Source organism: Prosopis cineraria, unplaced genomic scaffold (assembly GCF_029017545.1).
Source record: "Prosopis cineraria cultivar Desert tree isolate PC_DT_omini unplaced genomic scaffold, ASM2901754v1 PC4, whole genome shotgun sequence".
NCBI lineage: Eukaryota > Viridiplantae > Streptophyta > Magnoliopsida > Fabales > Fabaceae > Prosopis > Prosopis cineraria.
This window is the reverse complement of record NW_026555335.1, coordinates 43,448,184-43,471,052: the sequence shown is the minus strand read 5'-3', so window position 1 is coordinate 43,471,052 and position 22,869 is coordinate 43,448,184. Positions and strand designations below refer to the sequence as shown.

The 22,869-nt window shown below is 34.2% G+C and overlaps 1 protein-coding gene across 1 annotated transcript in view; it reads left to right on the top strand.

The window, feature by feature from the left end:
- The first annotated feature begins 3,220 nt into the window (after positions 1-3,220).
- Positions 3,221-22,869, top strand: part of LOC129309530 (transcription initiation factor TFIID subunit 2) — a 38,110-nt gene continuing 18,461 nt past the window's right edge. The window contains 16 exon segments of the mRNA XM_054951135.1: positions 3,221-3,430; positions 3,623-3,636; positions 3,639-3,812; positions 3,815-3,957; positions 4,441-4,586; positions 4,719-4,785; positions 12,782-12,981; positions 13,074-13,227; positions 14,085-14,169; positions 14,445-14,536; positions 17,664-17,789; positions 17,895-17,948; positions 19,842-19,910; positions 21,138-21,235; positions 21,322-21,666; positions 21,739-21,825. Of these exon segments, the coding sequence (XP_054807110.1) occupies positions 3,315-3,430; positions 3,623-3,636; positions 3,639-3,812; positions 3,815-3,957; positions 4,441-4,586; positions 4,719-4,785; positions 12,782-12,981; positions 13,074-13,227; positions 14,085-14,169; positions 14,445-14,536; positions 17,664-17,789; positions 17,895-17,948; positions 19,842-19,910; positions 21,138-21,235; positions 21,322-21,666; positions 21,739-21,825 (1,970 nt within the window). The 5' untranslated portion in view covers positions 3,221-3,314.

The following is a 22,869-nucleotide window of genomic DNA, read 5'->3' as shown; positions in this document are numbered from 1 at the left end:
TACACTCCCAACGTCACATTGAAGGCACTTTAAGCTTGCTACTACCCTTAGGTAAGCTTCCCTCACATCTCCCTCTCCCTTTTATGCAAATTTTGATGCTTTTGGGTATGGTTGAGGCTTGGATTCAGTTTTTCTTAGGTAATGACTAAACATATTAATTTAGTTAAGGTATTGAAGAGTTAAATCAAGCCTTTAACCTAGGTTTTGGATTTTTATGATAATTTAGAATTTTTTAACTAGGGTGGTTTAAATGAACCTTATGTGATAATTGAGGTTTGGAGACAATATGGATAGTTGGTTGATGATTTTTGGCATGTTGGGATGTTAAATAGGATTGTTAGAGTGTTTTGAAGGGTTAATGTTATTAAATAAGGAATTTGAGAGTTATGAGTACTTAGAACATAATGAATTCAGGGTTTATTTGGAGTGATAATTGATAATTATCACTAAATAATGTAGATTGAGTGTCCTCAAGCCTTATCCATACATAGAGAATGTGTGAAGCTAACGTTGAACTCCGGTAATCCTTTTATGGACAAGGGTTGAGGTAATGAAATAATTTATAATATTTAATTATATTACTTAACTGTCTGTGAATAGATATGTAAATTTTTTATTTTTTTACTTACAATTTGAAAGCATTACATATTTCAAAATATGATTTATGCATGTGAAACAATTTCCAAACTATAAGATTGTGAAGTCTTATACAAAATTAAAATTAATGAGAAATGTGTGAATATGATCAGGATAGAGGGTGGGAGTTTACCTGTAGAAAAGGAGTAGTGGAAGTCCATATGGCATGTATTCCTAGTGCCTAGTGAGGCACGATGTTGGAAAATATCTACTTAGTATCCAAGTGAGATATAGTATTGGAGATTAACGTCCTTAGCACAGAGATGCAGTGTTAAAATAACGACATCCCATTTATGTGCAATAGGAAGAGACTATAGTCTAAAAGTGGGATAGGACACCTTTAGCTGGGTGATCTTACCACCGAAAGTAAGCTCAACGCCATCATAAATGTGCACTCCGTCCAAGAGCTTTGGTTTCAGTCAGGGTGTGATATGGAGGCTCGGATGGTAGAATGATCATGCTAGTGGTAATTAACTTGTGCTCATGGAAGTATATGGTTGAATATGTTTAAAAAGAGTAATTTTGAAGTATATAGCTTTACTTGCTTGTGGTTTACATGTTAATTGATAGTAATGAATTATTGTTACTGAGATGTTTATCTCACCTCGTGGTTATATTTTATAAGTGAGAGCTCTCGTAGGGGAAAGGGGAAGGAAAAGGTGATCGAAGAGTGAAGAGCTCATTTGTATAGCTCTTCTTCCTTATCATTTGTTTTTTTGTAATGAACATTTTAAATATTGTACCAACTTAAGAATATTTAATTGTTTTGGTAATCACTTTTATGAATTCATAGAATGTGTACGTATCTCGACCTAAGCTTATAGTGATTGTAATTAAATGTGTGTAAAAGGTCAAGATATTAATACAAGTGATAAGATTGAGATGTTCATGTGTTGACAAGGTTAAAATGATTACTATGTTAAATTTGATCTATCCCTTTGCATTGTCGAGAATTGGGGGTTTAGTGGTTATTTTGTATGTAAAAGGTTATTTGTGTGATATGATTAGCGTCATATGTTATGTGTGGTTCATTTGAGTTGGTCAAAAGGGTTTTGGAGCTAATGGCACTAGGTTGTGGGTTTGGATACCATTGAGTGTGTTTTGTAATGAAAATGGATCACTTTAGGTTTAGGTGTCTATTTTTTTAACATTTGAGAATTTGGGGGTGAGGCCAGTACTATTAATTATAGGGCTCGAAGAGCTTCGTGTAGACACTTAAATCGCTCAAATCAAATGTTGGATGGTGATGAAACAGCACGCTTCAAAAATTTGAAATACTGTCATGACAATAGGAGTGTGCCACAACAGAATTCATATCGAGGGAATCATCCCTCTATGCCATCCACCATGATGGGTATGGCTTGTGCCACAGCGAACAATGGAAATTTTAGAATTTTCTACATTGCTTCTTTTTTGTTTTTTAAATATTGATTTGTGTTTTCATGCTTCCCTTATTGTTTTTGATTTACTTTAAATTAATTTGAGCTTAAATCACTTTTAAAAAAGGGTAATTTAGGATTCTAAGTCTTAAATTAACTACTTTTAAACTCTTGGGTTATAATACATTTTTATTTAAGATTTTAATTAATCCGATTATCACATAATGTGTGTTAGAATGTTATCTTGACAATGTCAAGGGAAAACATACAGCCCATGGCAATAAAATCAGGATCAACCGAGACTAAGATTGAATAAAATTGAAACAAAAGGCAAACATTTCAATATGATAACCAACCTAAATTGGGAACAAAACCCAAATCAAGAACGTGACCCATATTTGAGCACACACAGATTGTTGAACAAACTCCCTTTCACTCTTCCTCTTAGAATCAAATCCCTACCCATAATGTCGAAATCATGTTGAATCCCCACTCTGCCTGTTCTTCTTCCTCTTCAAAACCCACCTAGTGTCTTCCTATGGTCTCCCTTACCGTGGGTTCATGGGCTTGACTTTCTCCTCCTCCTCCTCTTTCCTCCTCATCCTTTCTATTCATGATCTTCATGAGTTGAAGGGGTAATGGGAAAAGGTGCGATAGAGGATGTGAATTTGGTGTTCAGATGTGGGTATTTGAGATTTAGAGGCATTCGACAGATGAGAAAATGGGTTGCTAAAATTCCATAAAGTTTGAAAAACTTTTGCTGACGTTGCAATGGAGGGTGTGCATGTGTCCAGATGGAAGAGGGGATAGGTCTAAATGAGGAAGACGAAAGACGTACCAAAATTTTTTATTATTCTTTCTATTTTTTTCACTAAGTAGATTTATTCAAAATGAAAAAAAAAAAAGTGATTAGAATGCTTTCTAAGAATTCCACATAAGCATGACAAGTCAAATTAATGTTCAATATTATGATTCAATCAACTCAGGGCAATATTACACTATTTTTTAAATATCGAGGTGCAACGTTATCTTTTTAAATACTTTACAATTTACAATGCCAATGGTCTCTGAAAATACTTTCAGAACATGGAAATGATATCTTTAGGCCTAATAATTATTTTTAATTATTAATTAATGTACGGCAGAGGATCATGCTACATCACCGGGCACGTCGTCACTCCACCAGACGATCCAAAGTCACCTGCTGGGGAGGCCATCTACAAATAAGGCATCACCTTGCCCGCTCAAAAGGAGTGAGTGTTGGGCCCGATTGTGCTTGTTTTCGAGCTCTGTATTCTAATGGCTAAGCCTCGCAAGCCGAAGAACGAAGATCCCAAGCCCGAGAATTCTGGTGCTGTAGTTCACCACCAAAAGCTCTGCCTCTCCATCGACATGGACAAGCGTCTTGTCTACGGGTTCGTGTTTCACATTTCGTGTTTTATTGCTCTCCTTGTTTCATTAAGTTTACCTTTCTAGGTACAGTGGCGCGCAATTGGTATCTGCCTTGCGGGAAGTTTGTAAATTAGGTGTCATTGGTTTAAAGCCTGCGATGGAGTATTATCTAAATCCGTATTGTGAGGGGAGGTTTTGACCCGGGGATTTTACAGGTACACTGAATTGGAAATGCCGTGCCCGAGATTGGGATTGTTGGCCTGCACGCGGAGAATATAGGCATCGAAAATGTCTTGGTTGATGGCGAGCCGGCGGAGTTTGAGTATTATCCGCATCATCAGCAACAAGTGGAGAATGATAAGAGATGGAGCTCTGCGTTTTCTCCTAGCTCGGCTGCAGATGTTGCAGGGTCGGTTATTTGTCTGCGCTAGAAAAGGAGCTGGTGCCAAATTTGCTAATCAATTGCTGTAAACCTTTTAAGACTGATAGTGAACAGCAGGAGCAGCCCGTTTCCGAAAACGGGTTTCATTCTTCTGGAGAGGACAAGCAGGTTTTTTTTTTCCTTTCTCGACTTATGTTATCTATCTATATTTTGGATGCTTCACAATTTTTTTTATACAATCTCCTGCTTAGGTCTGTCTCATGAAGATGTTGCATTTGTTTGCTTTTAGAGAATCACAGAGCATTGATTCTTCGGATTTTACTCAGCGTTCTAACATGCATCAAATTTCTGTTAAAAAGAAGAAAGTTCGCATATGGTTAAGTTCTGTGTAAATTGGGCTCATAGGATAGCAGATAAGAGGATAATGTTACAAGTGCTAGTTAATTATGCATATTTACTTAATTTTGCATGTAAAAAAAAAATGCACGGAGATTATATTTATCAAATACTGGAAAATTATTGTGTCTGTCATTAGTGTTTAATTAGCATCAATCTTGATGTATTATGGGCAGAATGGGCAAAATGAGTTGCTGTGATGAGGTTTATTATTTCTGTTTTCTCATGTAGGTTGATGTTGGATCTTGGGTGCAGAATTTAAGGTTTGTTAGAATTGATTATTGGATAGACAAGGCGGAAACAGGGATCCACTTCAAAGATAGTGTTCTTCTTACTGATAACCAGATAAGGAGAGCAAGATGTTGGTTTCCTTGCATAGATAACAATTCACAGCAATGTTGGTATGAACTGTTCAGCACTCCTATGTTTGTTTGTGTTATTACCTGTCTGCATTTTGAATATAATAATATTATTTACCATTTATAATTACTTCATGATCTTACAATCCTTATTATTTTTATTTCAATGTTCAGTTATGATCTGGAGTTCACAGTTGCTCACAATCTTGTGGCTGTCAGTGCAGGAAGCTTGCTATACCAGGTAATAATGATATGTGTGTGTGTGTGTGTGTGTGTGTGTGTGTGTGTGTTAATTATTGCTGATGCTGAAAGCATGTGCAATACTATTTTGAGCAACCAAATATTGTTTGCACATTAAATTCTTGAATTGCTTGTATATGTACTACCTTCCTGCTAAATATGTCAAAATTGTATTTCCAACTACAGTGTCATTGGAAAACGTTTAGTAAGAAATATGCTTGTGGCTTTAGCCCGAGGTGGGAAATGATGGGGAGGATTTTATAGGATTTGTCACTTTTCAATTGTAGGACTAGGCTTTTGACTTATTTGCTGATATCTAGAATTGTAGAAAGAACTAATCTTTATAATGGGCAAATGCTAATATATGTAAAATTGCTTATCAATTGAAAAAGGGAAGAATGTATTAAAAATTTTGTATGCGTACTCCTTGATAATTTTCATTAAGTGGGTACCCATGTATATGTAAATGACCAAAATCAAGAAGAGATTAGTTGAGATCTTTCATCTTCGGCATCAATACTCCTGCATGAGCCAACTGTATTGGAGAAGTCCATGGGCATGTTTGCCAACTTACATTACATCCCCAGCTCCCCATTTTCTTTATGCTCTATTTGGATGGAGAGAAAATATGAGAGGAAAGAAAACATGGGAGGAAAATAGAAGAGAAAATGAATTTTACCTTGTTTGGATGAGGAGCAAAAAGTGTGAGGAAAGGAAAGTAAGGGAGAAAATGGGGTGAGGGACCCACCACATTTTCTTTCCAACTTTTCTTCCCACGAGTGGAGAGACTTTGGAAGGAAAAATTTTTTCCCACCATTTGCCCTCATCACTCCCTCTTCCCTCTTATATGTTTTCTATATTTTTCATTTTTGCATTTTGACTTAGGTAGCAGCTTCTTCTTTGGCATGTTCTTCATTTCTTCCAGTGGTTTCGATTTCGCTTCTATATATTTTTCTTTATGGATTTTGTTTAAATGATTAACTATTGTCCTCTTTGAACATATGGTAAAAACTTGAATGGGTTAGGTGCAAAAAAGAACTTAAAAAAAAAAAAACACAATATAAGACAAACCTGGGAGCAAAATAAGAAATGTGATGGCATAATTATAAGCGAGAATCATGTTGAGGTCCCAAACTAAGGCTTGGCCGTAGTTCAGTTGTCAATGAACCTTATAGTAATTAATTTTCTTATCTGGAACCTATATGTAATTCTCCCTAATTATAATACCAGAGAAAATTGCACTATTAAGAAGAAAACAAGTGTCAAAATATAAAAAATAAGCTATTTAAGATTATGTATAATATATATTTTTATGTCAAACAAAGTATCAACTTTTGAATTTTTAAATGTAAAAATAACATATTTTTATTAAATTATCTGGTTTTAAAATATAATAATATTAAAATACATTTTTAACAACTAATTTGATTCTAAATTAATTTGATTATGTTTATTTTGATATAATTTTTGCTTTCAATTTATTTTTACAGAGATAATTACACGAAACATGATATATTTTGACATAAGGATATTATAGTCATGAGACTTGTTCATTTTCTTTCCTCCTGTTTTCTCCTTTCCATCCAAATACAAGAAGTGATAACATTTTCTTTACAGTTTTCTCTTCTTTCTATTTTCTCTCCTTCCATTTTTTTTCCTCTTATTTTTTTCTCCATCCAAATGAAGGGTTAGTAATCTGAGAGTGTCTATGGACCATTCCCTTGAAGATTTAAAAGCCTCTGAATCTGTAACTTTTAAACTCCTTGCTTAAGACACCTTTAAGATGATATTTTTCTACCTCATGGTTTCTTGTGATAATTATAGCATTTACATAAACTAACAGTAACATCAATAACAACAAAAGGTCTTACCCCCTTACTAGGGCTAAAGACCTAGTAAAGACCACCTTCTCAACTTTCCTCAAACCTTATTGACAAGTCTAGCAACCTTCTATGCATATGTTTGAAATATTTTAATTGATTTTCTACCATTTTTTCTCTTATACGTACCATACCAATTTTTCTTTGCATACAATCATTTGAGTTTGCCATTTTTTTATATGTGCTCATCCATTTCAACATTCTTTTCTTTATTACCTCTATTTTTTTGTATTGTTGCCAAAACCCATGCTTGGGGCCCACATTGTGAGCAAAAAATAGCAGTCTTGCTTGAACATACAAGCAAGGCCCACATTGCAAGAAAGGTTTATTGGTAACTAGCATGACATTATTCAACTCATACTACATGAAACATATCGTATGACAAGCCATACACATAATTAAGTGTGATCTAAATCTTGCTTTGTCAATCACAACATGCTAAGCTTTCAACCATTGTAAAAGTGCCCAACATACATCACAACAAATCCCTTACAAACCAAACACCAATTTAGCCATATGTTTATCACAATTACAACCACAAATAGGAATTTTCATAATCCAATTAGATATTTTCATAATCTAGGTTGTTCAAAATATTAATAATATAGTTCTTAGCTATATACAACTTATGCCCCATTTGGTACATAGGAAATGATTTTGATAGAAATGGATATGGAAGTGGGATTTAAAAATAGTTTGATATGTTGATGGAATTGAAATATTGTTTTTATTCAATATTAATGTTTAAAATATGAAAAGACTAGAGTACCCTTATACAAAAAAAAGAAAGAAAAAATTTGCCCAACCCAGCTCGAAGGAGAGACTATTAGGAACCACTACAATCATGAAACCAAAGAAGAAGATCCAAGCAAATGAGAAATTAGCCATAGCATCGACAATCTTCAAACTAGAAATCAAATGCAATATACAAAAATCGCGAAGGAGAAGCATAAATCAAGAATGTGTCACTAAGCTTCAGTAGATGCAGTGAAGAAGAAGAAATCATGAAAACAACGAATTAGAAGGTAGAAGAGATTTTGTATCATTGTCAAAGGTGAAGCTCATAAATTGTTGGAAGTTATTGGAAATCGATCATTTCCCATTGAAGAGCCCAGATCTAGAAGAAGATTGTTGTTGTCTACAAGGGAGAAGGAGATTGTTGTTGCCAAGAAAGAGGAAGCAACAACACATCATTGCTGAGAAAGTCACTGGAAGTGGAAAAGATTTCGTCGTGATTTAGGTCGCTAGAGGTCGTTGACAGGAGGTTGCCGTCATTTAAGTTGCTAGACGAGAGAGGAAGGGTAAAAAATGAAACTGGTAAGATGGAATTTGAAAGCTGAACTTTTTGGATAGAACCCAATTCCATCAATTTTGATGGAAATGGCTTCCATGTGAAGTCCAATTCAATCTCATTTTAACCAACTAAACATGAAAAATTTTCAATTCCAATTCCATATCCATTTCCACCCTCCTAGTTCCATCATACAAGCGGGCCCTTAAGATACTCATAACTTGGTAACTCTAAATTTCATACTTTATCATTAAAAACTTACCCAATATTATCAAAAGCTATACAGAGTCAAATGAAGTGTCTCTAATTGAAGAACTTAGAAAAAATGCACTTATGGGCTTGGGGTTCAAACATCCTCCCATGGTCATTATGAGCAAACATAAGGAAAAACTTTGAGGTAAGTATGGAATCCCATGGTTTTAGACGTCATTCAATTTATCAAATATGCTAAGGGTTAGGGTCATTATTTGTGAGTAAAATGGATCTAGCAACCTCAACGAAGTGTCTCTTTTTTTCTTTTTCAACATCATTCTGTTCAGGTCTATTAACATGTGAGGTTTAATGAATAATGCCTTGGTTTGGGCAATGATCAAAGGTTTGACTTTGGCATTCCTTAGCATTGTTACTCCTTAGAATTTGGACTTGGGCATGAAATTGATTCTATATGAGCAAATGGCTGCTTTTGAAACTTGAAAAAACTAATTTTTCTTTCATGTATACCTATATGAACCTTGTATGATTAACGATGAATGTTAAAACCATATAGCATTGTTTTGGGGTTTTTACTCTTGATGGGCCCTAAATATACCCGATGGTGTGGTTTGGCTGATTCATGTGGTCATGGTAAATGAGAACTTTTGGGTGCTTATTGATTCATGGGTTTTTTACTCTTGATTGGCAGCATTCACACTAAAAAAGCAATATTACTTTTATTGCAAAGAGTTGTGTGCAAATTCTTCATATATGATATATTAGGGTGGCCTAACCTATAGTGCCACAATATATCCTCATAATTTGAAAGAAAAAGAAAGTGGTAATAGCATTCTTTGTTTAAGATCTTTTGATGTAGTATAATCCATCAAATTCCCAGCCGTTGCCATACTTCTTCCCTAACTCTAAATCTTGAAAAATACAATCATAAAAATCAGTAACACATTTATGTTCGTTTGTGAATTTATTGACAAGAGATTACTACCCAACCCAAAGACAAATAAAAACGCCACTAGAAACTAAAATTTTTGCAACTATTAGAATACCAATTCCATGGATTTTTGCAACTTGTCTTTTTGTTGCTTTGACATTTCTATCATCAAAACTCTACTGATTATTATTGATTAGAGTAACATTACCAATCTTCTTGTTTATTATCCTTGACTACACAATCCAAGTTTTTTTTTTTGAAGAATATAGTCCTAAGTGCATTATGTGTATTATATGATTAGGCCAAATTGCTTGCACTAGTAGCCTTTTCTTTCCTTTGTCGAGAATTTTAATTCTTAGCAATTCCAACCCTTCCATGCTTATTTATGAGCCTTCTCCCTTAGGCCACTCATTACCAACTGCAACACAACCCTTGGTTGTATATATGATTTGGAATTTTATTTGAAATTAGGTATTTTTCCATTGAGTTTCTAGCATGTCTCCTTTATGTGACCATTCTTTTAGGAATGATCACGCTAAGGCTTCCTAAGCTTTTTTTTAGATCAACAACGACAACAACAACAAGCCTTTATCCCACTAGGTGGGGTCGGCTACATGGATTGCAAGACGCCATTGTGCTCTATCATTTATTAAGCTTTTAGAAATATTATTAATTAAGAGATCACGTTCAACAACTTCCAAGAGTGTTCTCTTAGGCCTTCCTCTACCTCTCTTAATCGGACTCAAAGTTATATGTTCCTCTACCACTCCATTTTTTTTAGATCCTTGTCCAAAATTTTCTTTCGCAATCAAAGCATAAGGTTCTATAGACAAAGTGCATTTTGAGTGCCGAGGACTAACAATTTTTAGCTTCCCCCCCTTCAAAATTTGATTAAATTAAAGGCCTCATAGACAATTGAAAGGGGACATGAGAACAGTATCTTGCCTTTCTTCTTCAAAAATAGGATTCAATCCTTGTAAGAATTTGGACACCCTTTCTCTCCATAATTCTCTTATAACAAATCCTGTCATCACAAAATGCCCATTGATAAGGATTATAGGGTTAGAGATTATTTTCCTAACTCCCCTCATTGACATCTTTTGTGGCCTTTGCATGTGTCTAAAGTCCAAATCATCTTAATTGATATTTAACTATTTTTCCTTGATAGTTGCCCGAACAACTTTTCTTCATTTACAACTATTTTGTATCTTGTTTTTTTTTCTTGTATGATCGCCTATCCATCTTAACAATCCTATTTATTTTGACATATTCTCTTTTATTTTTAATATGGTACAAGAGTCATACTCCAATGAGCTTGCTTCAATACATGCCAACTAAAACCTTCATGAATATTGAATCATGTCTTCACTGAGGTATCTCACTTGTCTATACTATAGTAACAATCCTACTCTACTACACCTCCATCTTCCTCTCACTCACATAAGGCTTAAAAAATGTAAAGTGCAAGGTTTTTTATGCTTAAACTTTGAAAAGGAATTGGCATCATTCTTTTTTGTTGATACAAGGAACATCAGTGGCAACTGATACCAAAAACATAATTCTAAGACTCTAAGAAGAGAAAGAGTTGAACAATTCAAAAATGCTAATGAGTAAAGAAGAAGAAGAAATGATAGAGGGTGAGTGAAACTTCCTAGTGCTCTTATCTAATTTCCTTTGACTATTTGGATATTTTAGATTTGTCTTTTTTTGATAAATTTGATGATATAATGAAATAATGGTTGAAGAGATTCAAGTGGTTTTTACATTGTTGAGATCAAATAACCTCTTGTCATATTTAGGAGGTTGTCATCATGACCCATCCTCTTCTTGAGATCACCTTTGATGTCAAGATGTTTTGCTCATCAAAGAATATCACAACAAGCAATGATAATGGTTAAGTAGCTTGAGTTAGTCCAAATCTTTATTGTGTTCATCCAAAACTCCATCACTCAAGCTCTCAATCTTATTTTTCTTTTTCCCCTTTTTTTAATATTGTTTAGGAAGGCTTGTAAAGAAGGGTAGAGGAAGGCCAAAGAGAGCACATTTAAAAGTTGTTGATCGAGAGCTTTTAATTAACAATATTTCTAAAAGCTTGATAAATGATAGAGCACAATAGCATCATATAATCCATGTAGCTGACCTCACTTAGTGGGATAAGGCTTGTTATTGTTGTTTAATATTGTTTTGCTTCTGCATTTGAGAAATTCTTGACTGGTTTTCCTTTTCACTAGTTTACCACTTCTTCCTAACCAAACAAGGGGTTGGTTTGCTAGTCTTCCAATTGAATCAATGAGTTTGGTCTAGTTTTGTTTACAATTTTAGTGCATTGGACTATAAGTTGGGGGCTTGGAACTAGGAATTTGATGCATGTGAGTTGATAACAATATAGGTGAAAATTTGCTAGATTTGGTTTTTATATATTGGAAACATCAATAACCACAACAAGCCTTATCCTATTAAGTGAGGTCAGTTGTATGGATTGCACGATGCCAATGTGCTTTTAGAAACATTATTAAATTAAGAGGTCTCATTTAACAACTTCTATAAGTGTTCTCTTTAGCTTTCCTCTACCCCTCCCTCTCTATAGGGCTTAAGGCTATCTGTTCCATTGTCCTTATCAATGCTATCCATGACCTTCTTTGTACGTATTTAAACATCTCGAATGATTTTCTACCATTTTTCCCACAATAGATACTTCGTCTAATTTTTCTTGTATATGCTCATTTCATATTTTATATTTTTATATACGCTTGCATGTTCATCATAACATTCTCATCTCTGCTACTCCAACTTTATACTTTTACTGTCCCTTTAATGCCCAACACTTACTAACATATAACATGGCTAGTCTTATAGCAGTTTAATAAAATTTCCCTTTAAGTTTATTGGGCAACTTTTGATCACAAATAACACTTTTAGCTTTTCTCCATTTACACCACTTAGCTTGTATCTTATGTGCAACATTGCCATTAATTTCCTCATCATGTTGAATAGTTGCTCCTAAATGTCTAAATTTTTTTCACTTGTGGTATGGTTTGATTTCTCAATCTCACTTCCAAATTACTATTAATTGATCTTTTATCAAATTGCAATGTAAATATTCTGTTTTACTCCCACTCAAGCAGAAATCCTTCAACTCCAATGTCCTCCTCCATAACTCAAGTTTGTGGTTAATCTTTTCTTTTGACTATTACTAGAGTGAAAGAAATCATGAATTCTCCAATAAGCTTTATGATTATGTAGTTCTTATAGTTTGGTGGATCTTTTGAGACTTATTATTAGAATATGCCATATAGGTTTTTATTTGGGATTTTGTGGGCAAGTTTTTGTCCTAGAAGTTTTGATCATTTCAGCACATGGCATGACTTAAGTATGTGTTTAATTACTTTAATTCTAGTGTCTTGTTGTAACAATTTGGCACAAGAATCCATTTTTCTCTCTATATTTAAAGCATGATGTGTTTACTTGTCTTTAGGCAGGGATGCACATTGAAATCAGGGATGGAAACAAATTTTAGATCATGGGTTCTATAAAAGGGATTAGCCAAGCTAAGAGACTGTTAAAGTGAATAGTGTTGTACTTCATAATTTTCTTATCTAGATTTTTAATGTTATTATTTACAGTTCTTCTGGTTGTAGTCCAAGAGATGTTTTAGTTACCATTAATAATTAATTTTTTTTTTTAGGTTTTAAGCAAGGATAATCCTCCTCGGAAGACATATGTCTATAAATTGGATGTTCCTGTTGCTGCTAGGTGGATATCTCTGGTTGTTGCCCCATTTCAAATTCTTCCAGACAACCAAGTTGGTCAAGTATCTCATATATGTTTGTTACCTAATCTTTCAAAGCTTCAGTATACTGTGGATTTTTTCCATAGCATATTCAGGTTTGACATATTTTAATTGGTATTTTTTGTGCTTGCAACCGTTTGCTTAACTAAAAACTGTATGTAATTGATTTTATTTTGTTGGAATGCAGTTGTTATAAGGATTACCTTTCTGGAGACTTCCCATTTGACTCGTACAAGCAAGTTTTCATAGAGCCAGAGATGGCAGTTTCTTCATTGAGTTTAGGAGCTTCTACTAGTATATTTAGTTCTCAAGTTTTGTTTGATGAAAAAGTTATTGATCAGGTCAGCTCATTATTCGATTGTGTTTGAAATTTGTTTCAATCAGATTTTTTTTACTATTTTTTGAGTCATCAGTATGACATGTATGTTGAAGGATGGGGAAGCCATTGTTGTGAAAATAATCATGCCAGTCAATGGAAAGAATATCATGTCTGGACTTCTTTTTGATGTACCTATGACTTATACAATGATTATTCGGAAGACTTAATATAAGATGCCTAAGTTCCAAATTGAGTCATATGAGATGCATGAGGTATTTAAGTTGTGTGGTTAAAATATTGAGTAGTAGAGGATGCGAGAATCGCATCACTTAAATACCCATGTGGGAAATTCAAAATATCTAGTAATATCATGTTTTTAAATTGATTTCATTGATTGACCATGCTGTACTTAGTTTGCGAAGCTTGTGTGTAAAAGGTGGTTAAATAGATATAATCTGACCTCTTGTTTCGAATTAAATGGGATCTTTTTTTTTTTTTTTCCTTTTTTAATTTGAATTCATCTGAGATTTTGGGTGCAGGCTTATGCGTTACCCATGGCTTCTCTAATGCCAATTCTTTTAATATGCTTGGTCCGTAAGTTGAGTTTTGAAGTGGTTTGTTGGGATCAATGTGTTAATTGATGGTTATTACTTATTAACACTTTCTTTCTCAACATTTAATTACTGTGTTTTCTCTGCCACCAGTTATGTGTTTAGCTGCATGATGATATTTTTCATGCTTTCAGTTTGAAGTGAAGTTTGAACTGTCTTCATGTTTAATTGGTTCATTTAACTATGTTTCTTTCACGTGAGAAATTTTTAGCAGATAATTTACTTGCTTCTTTGGCTTTATGTTGATCAGTAGCTTTTGTTGTGACAGACTATTGATACAAGGATAAAACTTGCATATGCCCTTGCAAGGCAGTGGTTTGGTGTGTATATAACCCCTGAGGCAGAAACTGATGGTAATTTAGTGCAGTATCTTCCTTTTCTTCTTATAAAAATGACACAGAAAATAAGAGGAGTTTGGAGAAGTAGTCTGCGTATTCCGATCCACTTCCTGTGAGACAGAATTGATGAGTAATAATTACAATAAATATATTCTGATTCTTCTAATTGCAATCCATTCAGCCCTAATCTCATACAATAAATATAATATTCATTCTGATTCTCAACACTTATGTTTAAGTTTTACAGAAATTATATTTCCATTAACACAATTTATATATGCATGCTATAGAGTGGCTCTTGGAAGGGCTTGCTGGTTTTTTGACAGACTTTTATGTGAAGAAACACCTGGGAAATAATGAGGCTCGGTATCGAAGATACAAGGTTGGTATTCTATTTGGGCTAGCATAGGAATAAGTTAATTTAGATGGGGTTATACTGTTGAAGATTTAATATTATTATGCATCTATGTCAATCCACTTATTTTTATTTATTTGCTTTGCTTTAATTAAGGCTTATAGTTTTGACATTATTTTTTGGATAACGTTACTTAATCTTTTAGGATTACCTCAAAGATGGTTCCAGGTGTGTGCACTTCCAACACACCTGCGAAGGAAAGAAGATTACTGAAAAGAAAATCTATTTACTTTTAATGGCTACAAGGCAAAACAAGGACAGGATAATTGAGATTTCTGGAATTAGATTGTTGCTACAGATCTGGTCTTAATGGGAGAGATAAATTGGGTAAAAATATAAGATAGAGATCTTGAAGTAAATCTGATTTTTATTTCATTAATCTGATACAAGACAATTGCATGAATAGGCAGAGATCCAAAAATAACAACTACCTAACTACTTAAATAATGAATGAAAGACAATATCATGGTAGAGATAGCATATCTTTCAAACACAAATCAATAGAGCCAGAAAACTCTACCATTTCTTGGTGAATCATGGCAGATGATGACAACCATGCTACCTCATATGTTGATGTGTAGGACGAACTATAGCAGAACATGGAGATTTGTGGAGACTTCGGTGGTTGTTGTATTTGGGATTTTTAATGATTTTGGCCTTTTGAGTTGCACCAAAATAAGAGGTCTAGCTTCTAAACATAAAAATAAGTTTTTCTTTTGTGTAGTTACTTCATGAGAGGCTTTTTGTTCTCAAATGGTGGCCATATTTTTGGCCAAATTTTGAGTAATCTAAGAATGCTAGCATTGTGTGAAGATGTATTCTAGTGACAATAGTGAAATTGATTTCGTCAACACACAAAAGATTATGAGGATCTTAAGATGTAAAATATAGCTAGAATCTTCAAAGAAAAGAGTTGATATTTGCTAACTAGGTGGATTCCACCACAAGTAAGATGGATTGGAGTTGATGTAGATGGATCTATGGATCTAAAAGGAGAAGCTCCTTGTGAAAATCTAGTTTGAGATGAGAATGGCAGCTAAATTAAGGATGTCACCAGAAAATTGGGACACCTTCCTATATAGTTGTGGAACTTATTGGAATATTAGACGGCATAAAGCTTTGTTGGGAATTAAGTTACAAGGAAGTTGGATTTTATAGTGATTATAGGGAGGCACTATACTTAGTGCAAAGAAAATCTCCTATGAACAACACATAGATCTATGTCATCGAGAAGATCAAGGAATTTGTCAATGGGGATTGGTCTATCACCTTTTTTCATGTGCTAATTGGCTTTCCCACTAAGCACATTTCATAGATCCTAAGTTCAACACGTTTCTTTTAGTTATAGTCTTGTAATTCCAAGTGAAAAAAAGAACTCTACCTTAAAATCTCATTGTTCTAGCATGATATCTTGTTTTGGCCCAAAAAAAAAAACGATATCCTGTCTTGACAAGTTAAAAGCATGATTAGTCGCAAGAGCGTTTACTTGGGCATATGGTCTTGACTGCAAGGAAACTTTTACATCAGTGGTGTAGCTGAACACCATCAGAGTCCTTTTATCTATGTCAACCAACTTAGAATGGCCACTCTATCAACTAGATATTAAGAATGCCTTCCTAAATGGAGAACTAAAAGAATAATTATATATGACCCCACCTCCAGGGCTTGATAAAGGCAAAAGTAGTCAGTGTGCAAGTTGAACAAATCCCTATATGGTTTAAAGCTGAGGGAGGTGAGAGATGCATTCTTATTGTGCATGTTGATGACATAATTCTCATAAGAGATCATGTTAAGGAAATAGGAAGAATTAAGACTGCTCTTGGAAAAAAAATTTGAACTCAAAGACCTTGGGAGCTTTAAATATGTTCTAGGAATGGAAGTTACAAGGTCAAAGAGAGGCATTTATGTATCTCAGAAGAAGTATGTGCTTGACCTTCTAAAGGAAACAGGTGTGTTGGGTTATAGGTGTACTGAAACTCCAATTGTAGTTTTAAAGAAAAAGAAGTCTAAAAAGAATAACAAGAAAAAGTCAAAAGAAAAAGATTTTGATGATGAAGAAGATGTGAGAAAGAAGAGGTTGTAGACAAAGAGGGATATCAGAGACTTGTTGGGAAACCGATTTATTTCTCTCATACAAGACCAAATATAGATTTTGCAATAAATCCAGTTAGCCAATACGTGTCTGAGCCAAAGAAGAAGCATATGGAAGGAGCCCATAGGATCTTGAGGTATCTAAAAGGCACTCTTGATAGAGGATTATTCTACCAAAAATAGGAATGAAGAATCATAGAGGTATTACACAGATGTAGATTAGGGAGGAACTCATTTCGATAGAAGATCATCCTATCGTTATTGCTCTTTTGCATGGGGAAATTTGGTTCTTAAGATCAATGCTGAGTTTGAGTTAATTGTTGGCTCAAGGAATAATGGAAGAATTACGGTTGAAAAATGTCCCGGAAGAGACACGTGTCAAGGTGGACTTACCACTAAAACTCTATTGTGACAATCGAGCAGTTATAAGCATGGCTTTGAATCCTGTTCAACATGAGAGATCTAAACATGTGGAGGTGGATAGGCATTTTATTAGAGAAAAAGTGGAAGAAGGAATTATATGTTTGATGTATTTGCCCACTAACCTTCAAGCTGCCAATGTATTTACTAAGGGTTACTTATGCTTACATTTGAGAGTTGCCTAAACAAGTTGGACATGATTAGCATCTATAATCTAGCTTGAGGTAGAGTGTGGAGATAATGTAACTTTTGTGAATATATTTGATTTATTAGGCTTTATTAGTCATTAGTAGTATTTAATAGTCTTCATTATTTTCTGTGTCACCTTGATCTATAAATTCCTAGTTGTATTACAATGTTGAGATGAAAGAATGAGAATATACATTTTCTCTCAAATTACTCACAAACAAGTTTCTCAAGAATCTGATAAAATACGTCATAAATGAAGAGAAAAAACAAAGTGGACAAAATGTAAACATATGATAATTGGTGAACTTTATCCTCTTGGTTAAAATTGTGATTTATTATGCTATTTGGATTTGTGTATTATCATCAATTTGTGCTGTTCACAAATCGTCTGCAGGCAAATTGTGCTGTTTGTAAAGCAGATAACAGTGGAGTGACAGCTTTGAGCTGTTCAGCGTCTTGCATGGATTTATATGGAACCCAATGCATAGGTTTTTATGGAAAAATAAGATCATGGAAGTCTGTAAGTTTCTTTTTACAAAGATAGCTACATGTCAGTATGCTCATTTGTTTCCTTGTTTGGTTTGGAAATACATCATTAAAAATTTTTTTGTTTAACTATCTTCAGGTTGCTATTCTTCAGATGCTGGAAAAGCAAATGGGTCCTGAATCTTTTCGTAAAGTGAGTTTCCTTCCCATTTCTGGTATTTTCTTTTTTCATGTTCTTCCCTTATATTTTGTTCAATTAGAAGTAGATTAATTAAGAAACTAGGAGGATGCAGAAAGATAGAAGATGAGTGATGATTTTGGAGGCAGAAACAGCTAGCTATTTTTGATTGTTACTAGGGTACATATACGTAGAAGCTAGGTTTAGCCACAATTCAACTGCACCCTAGAATCTTACTAAAATCGTGGAGATAAATGAGAAAGTAGTAACTGCTGATTTTATTCTGTTATGGCCGAAATACAAGGCCCGTTAAATAGAAACAGTTAAATGCTAAATAAACGCTAATTTACCATAGTGTAAACGGCACCACTTCAACCCTCCTCCCCCTCAAGCTAGAGAATAGATGTTGATCATTCCTAGCTTAGAACTCAATTCTTCAAATCTGTCTCTGGTGAGAACTTTTGTTAAAATGTGTGGGAATATTTGATATTTATTGTAAATATTATCTTTCGTGTACAGCCTTTATTAGTATTTATTAGGTTTTATTAGAGTTTATTAGTAATTATTTCCCCTCCTGTGTATAGAGCCAACATGTACCTTTGCATTATTATCAATGAGAAATATTCTTTTCTCTAAAATTCTACATGATAGTAGAGCCAAGTTAACCTAATTTAGGGCAATGAGAAATATTCTTATCAATGAACATGCAATTAATATGATAACAAAAGAGAAATTCATTAAATAACAATGTATATTGTACAATGATTAGTCTTAGGGCACAATTTCCAACAATTACTACCACCAACCCCTGAGCTATTACCTTTACCTACCCTACCAGCATAACCATTTTCTCTTATGCACAACTTGAGGAACATGGGCAAACAGGAGGAGTTGCAGAAAGACCACAAAAGGGAAAACTGTCAGCTTACACTCAGAAAAAAAAAAAATCAAAAGATAGTGAACAACTTATATCTGAAATATCAAGAGAATCGAAACTAGAGGTATATCCTGAAGCAAAAACTCATGGAGACTTAGAATTTGAGGCAACTCCTAAAACCGCAAAGCTCGATGGTACAGAAGAAATGAGTGAATCTCCTGATCTTGATCTTCCTATTGCTTTGAGGAAGCAATCTTGCTTATGTACTTTCTATCTGACAGAGAGAGGTTTGTTTCATATAACGAACTCTCTCCTCAATATCAGGCTTTTGTTACTAATCTTGATAAGGTGAAGGTACTTAAGACTATACAAGAAGCTCTAAGCATCCCTAAGTGGCGAAGTGGTGTGATGGAAAATATGAGGGTCACAGAAAAGAATGAACAGTGGGTGTTCACCCCAAAATATACTCCCCAACTTGAGAGGGAGTATTGAATTATGTGGTCCAAAAATATAGGCAATTAAGGTTGATTTGTTTAATCAATTGAAATATAACAGATCTGGAGAATATTTCTAGAATCTAGCGTATTCAATAGTTGACCCACCTCTTGAAGGCCTGATTCTTAGCAACGTCTCTTTCCTTTTTATTTACCAGCTTTATTTTCTTTAGGATTTAGCTGTTGGTATTTTATGCTGAGATGATTTTATTTTCTTTCCTTACTTAGAGCATGGCCTGCTGCCTCCAGGAAGTCTGCTTAGTTGTTCTGCTCTTTCCTTATGGGATGTATTAGCTATAAGCTTCTTCAGCTATAAAATCCTTGAATATTTTTGTACCCTGAATTTTTTTAGTTTATTCAGTTAGTATAAGCTTCTTCAGTATTGTTAGATAGTTGATCTACCATCATCCTTTTCCATAACTCTTTCTTTCTTTCTTTCTTTCTTTTTTAACGAAAGTTTTACTTTGTTATGTCGGTTAGGTGCCCAAATGAGAGATCTGATGTTTATCATTATTTATATTTGTTTTTTACCTGCAGATTTTGCAGACAATAGTTTCTCGGGCTCAAGATAAAACCCGTTCTGTGAAAACTCTTAGTACTAAGGAGGTAATTTGCTTGTATTTTTATATGCTCTGTAAACTATTTACCTGCACATAATCTTGATAAATTTTATAGAGGAAATAGAGATATATAAAACGCTTTCAGTTAGAAAATTGGTTAATCCATTTTCACCTAATTAGTTCAAGCTCCCTTCACTGTTGTTTTGCATATAGTCAAACGCAGATGTTGGATGAGGCTTCAATATTTATTTAATCATGGTAGTTGCTGGGAATTACTTATGTTTTATGACTATTATCATCGAAGTTGTTACTGTTGGATTGATCTATGTGTGCTATCAAAAGTATGGATCTATCTTAATTGTGGAATTTCTGAATTTTTATGCGGCATTAAGATGATTTATTATAGCAGACCAGGCTGGTATGTCTATTGTCATGTATATGGTTATACTATATCTATATGTTAGGAGATGGGTAAATGGCACTTAACACAATGTAGAATGCCCCTGGGAATTGTATGAGAACACCCTAGATGGTATGCTGATTTTTGTCTGGTGTTTTTTATATACTCCAAGGTAATGGAGTAGGGAACTTATATTTACAAGCTGGGATATCTTGAGTTTGCAGTTGTGGATATCAAAATTTTTGAAGTGGAAAGGAAAAAAATATTTTTGCTTGCCTATGGAATACTAACAAAAAAATTTTTTGTCATGTACTTGTTGTAAATGTGGTTGCACTTTCTAACTAGCTTCGTAGGCTTTTTGCTATTTTGTTCTGTTTTTTGTTTTGGTATTTTCTGATTTTAGCTTTTGTTAAAAAAGGTCTCCGTCTAATACACATTTTTAATGATATGTTGGATTCTACTACCAGCATTTGCTGTGAACTTTCTGAGTTGTTCAACTCTCTACAGCATTCCTATTCATTTGCAAGTTTATTATTTAAAGCTGGCTTTGGAATCAATTTTAGAAAGATTGATGATTAGTACATGTTTCCTGTTTTAAGAGATTAAACATTACCGTTTGATGGGGTAATTAATTGTCAACTTGGCTTGGGGAGGGGGGGCCGTATTAATTAATATTTAACTGTTATTGGTGTTACAACATAAGCTGTTTGAGTAGAGAGCTTTTGGACTTGGACAAAAGAAATATGAGCTGAGATTTAAAAAAAAAAATTATTCTTTTAAATATGGTTTGCCTGACCCATGGGGTTTAGTTCTTTAAATATAGCTGTAATGTAGATGTGACATTTTGTCTGTGTTAATATATTTCATATGCAGTTTCGACATTTTGCCAATAAGGTGGGAAATCTGGAACGTCCTTTTCTTAAAGAGTTCTTCCCTCGATGGGTTGGTTCATGTGGATGCCCTGTCCTAAGGTGTAATATAAGGATGCTACTTGCTACTATTCATTTAATGTCTATTCTTTCCATGTGCTCACGTGTTTCTCATTGTTGTTGTTAAGGTTTGGGCTTTCCTATAACAAAAGGAAGAATATGGTTGAATTAGCAGTCTTGCGGGGTTGCACAGCATTACAAAATTCAAGGGCATCAATTCTTGATGTTAATCCAGAAACTGAAAATCGAGATGGAGATGTTGGATGGCCCGGGATGATGAGTATTAGGGTCTATGAACTTGATGGCATGTATGACCATCCAATTCTACCAATGGCTGGAGAAGCATGGCAGCTATTGGAAATTCAATGCCACTCAAAACTTGCTGCTAGGCGATTCCAAAAGCCTAAGAAAGGTTCAAAACCTGATGGATCGGATGATAATGGTGATGCACCTGCCATGGATGTGCGCTCCAGGTAGATTGGTTTCCATTTAGCTGTTTTGATCCATGTAATACTTTCTTACATTGTTCTTTTTGTGATATGCAGTTCTGAATCACCTTTATTATGGATTAGAGCAGATCCTGAAATGGAGTACCTCGCTGAGATTAACTTTAATCAGCCAGTTCAGATGTGTGGTAAGGATGACATGTTGGCAATAGTGGTCATTTAATTTTTCTCTCCTATTCTTTTGGTTTCATAGTAAACTTTAATTAGGGTTGATTGCACATAGTTCTGGGTTTTATTTTGTATTGGTTTTTTCAATTATTAGCCATTATTACATTGTATCAAGCTCTCGCTAAAAATAAGTTCATTCAAGTTTGAACTTACTAGATTTCTCAGTTGTCTCTAGCTTTCTTTCTCATACTCCTCCTTCACAATTTCTATATGTTTTGAAATCCTCTAGTGATTGTGCATCACTCCAATCATTAGTGTCTCTCTTTCCTTTTCTTTCTCCCTGTTTTTCCTTCTTTCCTGAAAAGCCCAACCTTCTCTAGTGGTTGTGCCTCATTCCCACTGTGAATTTTAGAGAGAAGAATATATTTTATTCATCTTAGTACTGAGATACATGTTGATTATATAGAGGAGGGGGAAATAATTACTGGTAAAATCTAATAAAGTCTAATAAAAATAATAAAGATTATACACTAAATATTAAATATTCCCACAGTCCCCTCAAGTTAATTTATAGATACTAATTATGTGCACCTTGCTTATACAATTCTCAAATGCAAGTCTAAGTAACCCCTTAGTCAAAACATCAGCTGCTTGCAACTTTGTAGGCAAATATGTCAAACATCAAATTCCTTCTTCCACTTTTTCTCTAATAAAGTGTTGGTCAATCTTTACATGTTTTGATCTGTCATGCTATTTTGGATTTAAGGCCATGCTTATGACAACCTTTTCATTGTAGTAGAGCTTTACTAGTAAGCTTGATCTAACTTATATTTCATTCAACACACGTTTCAGCCATAACTCCTCTGCTATTCCTTGAGCTAAAGCTCTCAATTCAAATTCAGCATTGCTTCTTGAAACAACTCTTTGCTTTTGGCTTCTCCATGTCACTAAATTTCCCTATCTAAAAGAGCAATAACCAGAGGTTGACCTTTGATCTTTATAGGTTCTACCCCAACTTGCATCAATGTAAACTTCTATGGATATTTGTTTATATTTTCTAAA